The following is a 10,502-nucleotide window of genomic DNA, read 5'->3' as shown; positions in this document are numbered from 1 at the left end:
CCAGCTCCAGCGAGGAGTGCGAACTGCGGGAAATTGACAATACATTGAGTGACTTGAGAATAAACATTTCTTAAGTGCCAGTTATTGGTGATCATACATGTTTAAGAACAATTGTTTATTAGCAGTGTAAATATTAGTAATTAATAAAGCTTAATTCGGATATCCCTAACGAACCCAGTTCTCCCCACATAGGTCGTAACATTATTGATTATTTATATTCATATTCATAGTTTTGAAGAAATAAGGCAGTGACAGACATGAAAACTTTAAATTTTGAAAATATGTTGGCGTTACGAGTGTTTTAAATTTTGAAATGACAAAGATGAAAACCGCTGTTTATAATGACGAAATTTGTTTATATATATATATATATATATATATATATATATACAGGGGTGCAACAACTAAATTTCCACAAGGGGGGGGGCAATATACCTTTTTATTTGTATTTCAAGGTGGAAAATGGTGCTATTTAATCAGTTTTATTATCTAAAAATTGATTACACGACACTTTCTTATCCCCCGTTTGCCCCCACTTCAAGGTTTCAAAAGGGGGGGGGGAGCAAAATACCCTTGCCCCTCCCCTTGTTGTTGCGGCCCTGTATGTATGTGTGTATAGTATATATATAACACCCTTAAATCTCGGCTCTACTTGCATCGCGCGAAGCAAGAGTCCCCAAGCAGCGCACGCGACGGTGATGCGGCAGTTGAAGTTCCCCTTCCCGCCAGACGAGCGCGCTGCTGTCGCCTCTCCGGCGCCGAGATGTGGCGTCGTTCGCCTCGGACCGTTGCCAACTCTGAAACTGAAAAAAGAAAGTTTCCCCGGCCCAGTAAACATTTTCGCTCTCTCGGCTATCGATATCCGTTGTTCCCGCAGTCTCTCGCGACGTTGCCCGACTTCGCTCGAGTTCTTGCGGGAATTGACCTCGTTACAAGTTCCGTGCTTCCTTAAACTACTTTTTTAAAAAAAAAAAGTTGATTATTTTTTACTTCCTTTAGCCCACATAAATATGAGCTTAACAGCAAATTACTTTTGTTTTATTTAAAATTTAATTAAATTGAAAAAAAAAATCATTAATAGACTAAAAGTGTATTTTCTCAGGGAGTTCGCCGGGCTGAGGCTGTATGTACGTTAGTAAGGCGGAATGACAAACGCGACACTGCGTTGTTGCCACATTTACTTAAATGATTTTCTTGTAGACGCCTCTCCGATATCTTGAGCAGTTTTTAAAATAACATGGGTTCTTCTTAAATTCTGCACACCGTATTTGTGCACAGTCATGAAAAAGGTTTGGGGGGGGGGGAGAATCCTGAATAGCTGATTCCATCCAGATTTCCGTGCGCAGATTCAAGGAAGCGATTACAGTGCTCTGTGGTTTGGTACGACTGCGCCGGACTTCTCCTCGTGCGTCCTTTCGACGGTCCAGAACTATATTGGGACATTCTATAACGTTCTGGAACGTCATTGTGAACAACATACCAGAACAATTCTCGTACGTTCTGAAGAAAAAAATTTCTAGAGCATCCTAGAATCTTCGGGAACATTTTTCGAACATTCTAGAACATTCAGGAAAACTTCTGGCCAGTCTCTGCCACTTCGGTCTCCAATCCCAGATGCTTCATCGACTTCCCATAAGATGTCCATTGGTGTGATCCCCTGCAGTCCCATGGATGGGGGATGGAGGGCCACCATGCCATGGATCTGCGATGGTGGGTTGCGGAGTGGTGGCTACACTCAAGGAAAAACCAAACTTGCACACATTATACCCTCTCAACCCACCAGCCAATACGCTAAAAACTGCAGCTATGTTGGCATGTGCCCATACAATAGTCTATCACAATCAATCAAAACTATCATCAACAACAACAACAAAAAAAGGTTTTGCAATAGAATTACACAACCTTGCCCAAAAAAATTGTTCTTTTATTTATTTTAAGGACATTGTAAATTATATTAAAATAAAAAAAAACGTAATAAAGATGCTGTAATACGACTTTCTTGAAATACGAATTCATGCAAATCATCACGGTTGTCTAAAATATGTTTGCATAGTTGTCGTGTTACTACAAATTAATTGCTTTATAGTGTCACAAAATAAGTGTTTTTTGTAATTGAATCACAGAAGGTAATTGTAATTAGTTTTTTAAATATATTTTTGTATGCATCAATATGTATCTTATTTGTTTTTATGTGTTATGTGTAACATTGACATGTATCATAGTCTGAAATGGGGTCCAGCGATATGAAATAACTGCAAGGAATAATAAAAAAAAATGTGGGTTGTCTGTAAAGTCGGTTTACGGGCGATAATTTTACGTGATAACGTCATAAGAAAACATTGATGAAAAATTGCATACTTTTTAATTTTCAAATATTATTTACAGTTTTTTTGCAAATTTTATTTAAATAATTTTGTTTAAATTTAATCACGAACAATTAGTTTTAAAAACCCGCCATAACCAGTTTGATATTATAGAAGATTTTCTCGCCCGGTGGTTGGCCAGTTCTTGCACGCTCGGCTCAGGCGGAAAGTGACAATTTTTCGTGCTTGCAGCCGGCGTTCATCGATTTAAAAGACATCATGTCAAAAAACTGTATTAAAGATGCTGTAATATGACTTTCTTGAAATAAGAATTTCATGCAAATCATCACGGTTGTATAAAATATTTTGCATAGTTGTTTTTTTTACTACATATTAATTGCTTTATAGTGTCACAAAATAAGTGTTATTTGTAATTGAATCATAGAAGGTAATTGTAATGTGTTTTTTTACGTGATAACGTCTTATAAATCGATTAACGCCGGCTGCGCGCACGAAAAAGCATGACTCATTGTCCCGTTCCGCCTGAGCCGAGATTGCAAGAACAGGCCAACCACCGTGAGAGAAAATCTTCTATAATATCAAACAGGTTAAGGCGGGTTTTTTAAAAGCAGCAATATAAAAATATTTGATGTGACGTTATCACGTAAAATTATCGTCCTTAAACCGACTTTACATACAACCCCCCTTTTTTTGTATGTATCAATATGTATCTTATTTATTTTTTATGTGTTATGTGTAGAGACCTGAAAAATTCGCGGATTCAATTCGTGAAATGCTACAATTCAAATAATTATACTTTAGTGCTGCGCTTCTGTCATTGGTTCACTGTTAATCTGGAGTAATGAGGGCCAATTAGAGACCCTCACTCATAGAAGTGTCGAATCACAGCCTGTCCAGTCAAGACGACTCACAAGTCAACAGCCAATGAACAGTTTGCATTTGCCCGAGTGTGTAGAGGATAGTGGAGTCTTATTCTGGAGATCATTGAACCCGCGAATTTTCCCGTTTTCTAGTTATGTGTAACATTGATATGTATCATAGTTAGGGAATGGAAAAAATTCGCGGATTCAATGACCTCCAGGATAGACTCCACGATCCCGTGCATACTCGGACAAACTTCACCTGTTCATTGGCTACTGACTTGTGAGGCGTCTCAATTGGAGGACTCGTGATTCGACATTGCTTTTGACTGAGGGGTCTATAATTGGCCCACAGTCCTCCATATTAACAGTGAACCAATAGCTAGGGGCAGGCATTTTTTGCGAATAAATCTGAATGCTTACTAGACTGAAACAAGGTATACCTGCACCAGCGGTTTTTTTCCTTGTGATTGGCGGCCGTCTGCGAGAGAAGTAGTTGACTTATTTGGCGGAGCCACTCAGGACGCATTTGGTTCCGCAATGAATTGCTGTGATTAGTGTTTTAACAATCGTCATGTACCTGAAAGAAACTCACCCAATCACGAAACACACACGATGCTACAGTGTTTTAACTTTCAGCTAGTCTCGGAATCTTTTCGCGAAATATGCACGGCCCTACCAATAGCAGAAGTTGCATGAAAGTATAATTACTCGTATTTGCATTTTAGCATATCGCGAAACGAATCCGCGAATTTTTCCGGTCTCTCTAGTCACGGTGTGAAATGCGCGATGTGGAACAGGTGTGTTGAGGCGAGGTGTCCTGCCCGCAGCCCCATGAGGCGGTGATAGCGGGCCGGCCATGGACGGGGGCAGGGCCGCCGCCCCCGCCGCCCCCGCCGCCGCCGCCGCCGCCGCCGCCGGGCTCTAGACGATGAACCGCGGGGGAGCCGTGATCGTGCTCAGCGCCGACGACCCACACGCACTCTTCACCCTGGAGACCTTAACGCAGGCGGGCGTCATCTTCGTCATGGGGGTCGCGATCATCATGAGCAACCTGCTCCTCATCGCCACCTTCGTCAACTTCCGCGGTGAGTTGCGCTACCCCGTGGACCTCCACTTTCCCCTTGTGGAGACATATGATCTTCCCATTTTAGAGACAAATGATTTTCCCATTGTGTAGACAAATTATTTTTCCATTGTGTTGACAAATGATTTTCCCATTGTAGAGACAAATGATTTTCCCATTGTAGAGACAAATGATTTTCCAATTGTAGAGACAAATGATTTTCCCATTTATAGACAAATGATTATTCCATTGTAGACAAATAATTTTTCCATTGTAGACAAATAATTTTTCCATTGTATAGACAAATGATTTTCCAATTGTAGAGACAAATGATTTTCCCATTGTAGAGACAAATGATTTTCCCATTGTATAGACAAATTATTTTCCCATTTTACAGACAAATGATTTTCCCATTGTATAGACAAATGATTTTCCCTTGTTTAGACAAATAATTTTCCCATTGAATAGACAAATGATTTTCTCATTGTATAGACAAATTATTTTCCCATTGTAGATACAGATGATTTTCCCATTGTAGAGACAAATAATTTTCCCATTGTAGAGACAAATAATTTTCCCATTGTAGAGACAAATGATTTTCCCATTGTAGAGATAAATGATGAAACCTGAAGTATAGAAAATTTGAAAATAGAGAAATGTAAAATTCGGAGCCGTGTTTGGAGAGAGGCTAGACTGAATACAATTGTACAATCAAACTGCGTTTTCGTTAAACGATAGTGATTTTGATAAGCCCCCGTGGTGCATTCACACTGTATGCGCATTTTTAATAAAGCGTTTTTTTTTCAAACAATACTACCAAACTAGCTTGGCTTCTGGGTTGTAGCTGTGGCCTTGGCGAACTAATTCAACCGTCGTTTGGGTCGACATTGCAGTCGGGTAGGTAACTGCTCCCTGATGATGGCGACTGCAATGAGCGACTGAAACGACGGTGAATTATTCGCCAAGGTCACGGCTACAACCCAGAAGCCAAGCTATGTCAGACCAATGGCCGTGAAAACCTGCGAACTTTAAACACTACTAAACGTTGCTAAACGTTTGCTATTGATTGACAAATGTTAAAATCACAAACCAGACTCTACAGTAAATACAATTTTTGTTTTGTTTTAAATGTATCATTTGAAACGAATCCCGTTAAAAAAATATTCATTAACTATATTACAGCTTGCTGTCTAATGTGTCACTGGCCACACCGAACTGTGTTCGGGGGATACAGTTTGGTGTTGCAGCTACATATCTATCATCTCCATCCAAAATTTAATTTACACCACTGGATAGCTCAAGGATCAAAGAATTCGTCACGCCAAGTGAGGACTGTGACGCATCGCGCGCGGTGGAGGGGGAAGCGCCGCCATTTTGAGGTCATTTGGCAGCATTTCGATATTTCTGTTTAGTACAACTTTTGACTCGGAGAAGCTACGACGTTCGTTTGGGTTTCAATCGTCAGTTCTCGTCTATCTATTGCACATATAAATATTAGTCTAAAATAGTTACAGTGAATATATATGGTGTTAAAATAAAAAATATATATAATCAAAAATATATAATGTCGGCCTATACGCGACTTCTTAGTGTTCAAACATGATTATAACGTACACAAAATAGCGTATTTTATATTTTGTATATAAAATATTACCTGTTACGTACACGTATTCACGTATAACACACGGCCGTGTCCATGACACAGACACGTCTAATTTTTTGACGTGACAACGTCTAATAATTCGATGAACGCCGGCTGCACGCAAATAAGTGTCACGTTACGCACATTGTCCCGCTACGCTTTGTCCCGTTACGCTCATTGTACGCTTGCGCTGCATCTATCTCTCTTCCACTCAATTGGAACAACCATCGATTTGACTTTTTCGAGTTCCATTTAACCTGAAACACTCCCATTCGTTTCCTACTTTTCCTATCATCGTCCTATTCTTAACAGAAAAACACAGATGGAAGAAGTTAACTAGCAAACATGTATAAAAGTTATAGTTAAAATAATCTGTTCGTTAAAGTTATAAACATATTTGAATTAATGAGTGCAAATAAAAGTAAATTTATCAATTAAATTGTAGATTTCATTTCACTCCTTTGTATCCATACAAAATAGTGATAATTCAATAAAAATGATTCAATTTTATTCATAAAAGTATGAAATCATTTCATGAATGTTTTGTTATGACGTTGTCACGTTAAACTATCGTCCTTAAACCGACTTTATTCCCCGTCTCGAAGCCGGAGCTACGCAGTCAGATGGGGCATGGGGCGTGCATTGCTTTCCCGTGACGACAACCAGGCCTCGAAGATTCCCGCCAGGAAATCCAATCCACGCGAGGGGGAGGTTTGGACGGAGGAAATCCCCAAGGAGACCCCAGGGGCTTTTCCCTTGAGGATTTCCCGCACGTATACGGCTGCCTTTAAATCCAATATCCACGTGTATCTCGCCGTAGTGACACTCGCCGCTACGCTCGGAACAGTGACTTAAAAACCTAGCTTTATCAAGGGCAGAGTGAGTCGTTAGCAGTGCAATATTACTTGGGACCGGAAAAATTCGCGGGTTCAATGACCTGTAGGATGAACTCCATAGTTCCACGTATACACTCGGTAAAATGCCACCCACTCATTGGCTGCTGTCTTGTGAGACGTCCCAACGTACCAGCTTGTGATTCGATAAAGCTTTGGTTAGGTGTTTCTCATTGACCCAGAGAAATCCAGGTGAGTTGTGAGCCAATAGGAGAGCCAGTACTGAGGTATAACTATTTGTGTTTTTGCCTGTCGCGATATGAATTCGCGAATTTTTCCGGTCTTTAAATATTACTCGTTAAATTACTCAGAAGAGCAAACGTCAACTTCATCGACAGAAACATTTTGCAACTACGGATCTTTTATCGAATATAAAGAAAATACATAAGTTGGCTCTAGAATACTAGGTGAAACGTTCGCGTGTAAAGAAAACATCTTAAGTAACATTTCATCAAATATCTTTATATGTATCATCTAAACCATTACCAGCCACACATAACATTTTTACCGTGAAGATCACCAGAAAATTTTTTAACTCAATAAATGGTGGCCACCTATTAAATTCATCATATGATTGGTGCCTGGTAATAAATTAAACATTAGCTTAAAGTCTTCCTCCAAAAAATATATATATATATAAATTTTTAAGATTGGACAGACGTAACTGTCTATAAATTGTCGTAACCCAATTCAATCTCTGATTAGTCAGTGACCTTTGAAAACTTCGCAAATGTTAAGTTGAGGGGCCAGCTTATCCAGGAAAGTATCTGTGTTGGCGAGGCGGGATGATAAGTGCGACGCTCGCTGGTGCTTCTAGCGCCGTGTCGCCTCTAAGAGCAGTCTTTTCTTCGTGGATAGTGCAACTGTTAGATTTGAGCAGTGACCATAACATAATACGGCGAAGAAATGAAGATAAATGTGTAATGCAAGGCTGGGGTGCTTTAAAATATTTCTACCGGGTAGTTCATTTCAAAAAATATTATCTGAACCACGCGTTTTAGCCATTTTCACTCTCAAAAATAAAGAAATTACAAACTAAATACGGGAACAGAACTATCCAACAGACGTCAGCGCTTTGTTAAATGCTTTTCGTAAACATACACCACTACTATATTGAGCCTCAACAGACTTATGCATTACAATATTGGGGGGAAAAAAGACTACAGTTTGCCCCACAAACTTATACATCACACCATTACACAGATTATAGTGTGCACAACAAACGTATGAATTACAATTTCGTAAAAGACTAGCAGAACTCTGCAGACTTTTTCCTACCAGTGTTTATTTATTTACCTCCTTATATCCAAAATAGATGGTTTGTATGTAATCTAGACTCTATAAAGTAATTCATTTGAAATTGTATTCCATTTTAAACACACTCACCAAATACTAATCACAGTGACAATCACTATTTGTTGTTATTGAATATTAAAGACAGTAAAATACACACTATACCAATGTTCATGACGATCAGATGAACGGGATAGAAGTTGATACGCTGCAGCGCCATCTAGTGGCGAGTTGTAGCAAAAACAATTGAGTGTGGCTGTGTCATGGGGGAAGCCTTCATTTCACAGACGAGAGAGCCACGCCCGAAGGTCCCCGAAGTTCTAACTCGCTTTTTTTTCCGTTCTATCTCATTGTATAAACCCGTGTGGCATTAAATTTTGCGGTCGATTAGGATAGGTTAGCTACATTATAAATACTTTAAAACATTGTGGATGGTTGGTTATATTAGGTAAGTATAGCTACATTAAAAATACTGTAGGTAAAATCATTTTATGGTTGCTTAGCAAATAACTTTTTAATATGTAGCTATCCACGGCAAGGAAACCGTTTACATGATTTCAGAGTATCTTTAATGTAGCTATCCTAACCAAATCAACCGTCCACAATGTTTTAAAGTATTTATAATGTAACTAACCTAACCTTTTACAATGAACAAAAAAAACGAAGTTGTACGATCGGGCGTTTGGCTCTCTCGTCTGTGAAAAGGCTTCCCGTGTCATGGACACGGCCGTGTGTTGTACGTGAATACGTGTACGTAACAGCTAATATTTCCTATACAAAATATAAAATACGCTATTTTGTGTATGTTATAATCATGTTTGAACACTAAGAAGTCGCATGTAGGTAGACATTTTATATTTTTGTATATACATTTATTTTTATTTTAACATCATATATATATTCACTGTAACTGTTTTACACTAATATTTTATACATGCAATCGATAGATTTTGACGAGAGCCGACTATTGAAACACAAACGAACGTGGTAGCTTCTCCGAGTCAAAAGTTGTACTAAATGTAAATCTCGAAACGCAGCAAAATGACCTCAAAATGGCGGCGCTTCCCCTCCACCGCGCGATGCGTCACAGTCCTCACTTGGCGTAACGAATTCTTTGATCCTTTAGCTTCCAGTGGTGTAATTAAATTTTGTATGGAGATGATAGATATGTAGCTGCAACACTAAACTGTATCCCCCGATTGTGTTATCATTCGTTTTTTGAATTGCCTCCCACTATGGAAGCAATTTTATAGACGTATTCACGTCAAAATGGATAGCAAAAAAATCTTCTCCATGAAAAAACACTTCTATGTGCCAACTTTCATGGCGATCAGCCAAACGGTTCTGAGTTTATCGACGTCATACATACATTCAAACAGCCTATTATATATAAAGTGTGCCTTAGAAAGTTAGAATTACAATATTATAAAAAATACTCTCAAGTACTTTGTCGACAACAACCAGAAAGGGAATTAAACCCTTTACAAAATTGTCACAAGCGACGCGCTACCAGCAGAATGCTTAACCCGCGGAATCGATCGTGCTTTCGTACAGTGGCACACATTTGCAACGTTCCGTTTGGGTCCCGAGTTAAAACCTTCGCTTCCAATCATATACAAACATTAGCCATACTGTGCGCTACCCTGGTAGCTATTCGGACACACCCAAATGTGATACGTAACTGGAAGCAACCTAGTTTTACAAGGCTACTTCACTAAAGGTTCCAACAAGCACACACAATATGGTGGGTGTACCTTAAAGCCGCCCAACTCCAGAAAGACAGACACGCATACGCGCAGCTTACAATGGCCACCGCAAAATCATAAGCTTAAATTCGTAGAAGCCCAGACAAAAATAGCGATTCATAACCTTAGGTAAAGTTCTGATCTGAGTGCAAAGTAAAACTGTTATAATCTCAGCTAACTTCAAAGTTTTTTTTACTTGCTATACATTGGTCTGCGTTACCAACAACGCGCTTTGGGGTACAATTGGCCAATTTAACAGTTCTGAAGCTAGACGGTAAGCTTAGACATTCGCCTTACATAATCATATATATAGTTACGTTCATTACTGACTCCTTGACTCTGTAACGCCAAAGAGATATGTATTCCATCTTAGACGAGCATATAATGAAGCACAAATATCAGCCTACTCCATAGAGATGTGTATAAAATAGAAAATCATAGTGTAATAATAGAGTAACATTAGAAATACAGCTACATAAGTTGAACACGTCTTAATATTATTAATTTTAATTGTTTGTTATAGTCATGTTTCAACGTCCGCCTTATGAAAACTATACTTATAATTACTAAAAACTCTTATATCACTGTAAGTTTAGCTCTAAACGACCTACCAATAGTCTCGAGATACACGATTACCGAACAATTCTCGTTTTGGAAATGGATAATGTTTTCAGAGTAA

The 10,502-nt window shown here is 39.0% G+C and overlaps 1 protein-coding gene across 1 annotated transcript in view; it reads left to right on the top strand.

Annotated features, from left to right (window-relative positions):
• Positions 1–4,090: 4,090 nt before the first annotated feature.
• The window catches only part of LOC134541320 (G-protein coupled receptor 52), a 63,600-nt gene continuing 57,188 nt past the window's right edge, over positions 4,091–10,502 (top strand). Inside the window, exon 1 of the mRNA XM_063384724.1 lies at positions 4,091–4,272. Within this exon, the coding sequence (XP_063240794.1) occupies positions 4,116–4,272 (157 nt within the window). The 5' untranslated portion in view covers positions 4,091–4,115. The remainder of the gene's footprint in view (positions 4,273–10,502) is intronic.

This window comes from Bacillus rossius, chromosome 18, assembly GCF_032445375.1.
Source record: "Bacillus rossius redtenbacheri isolate Brsri chromosome 18, Brsri_v3, whole genome shotgun sequence".
NCBI lineage: Eukaryota > Metazoa > Arthropoda > Insecta > Phasmatodea > Bacillidae > Bacillus > Bacillus rossius.
Note: the sequence above shows the minus strand (reverse complement) of the source record. Positions and strands in the feature narration are given on the sequence as shown.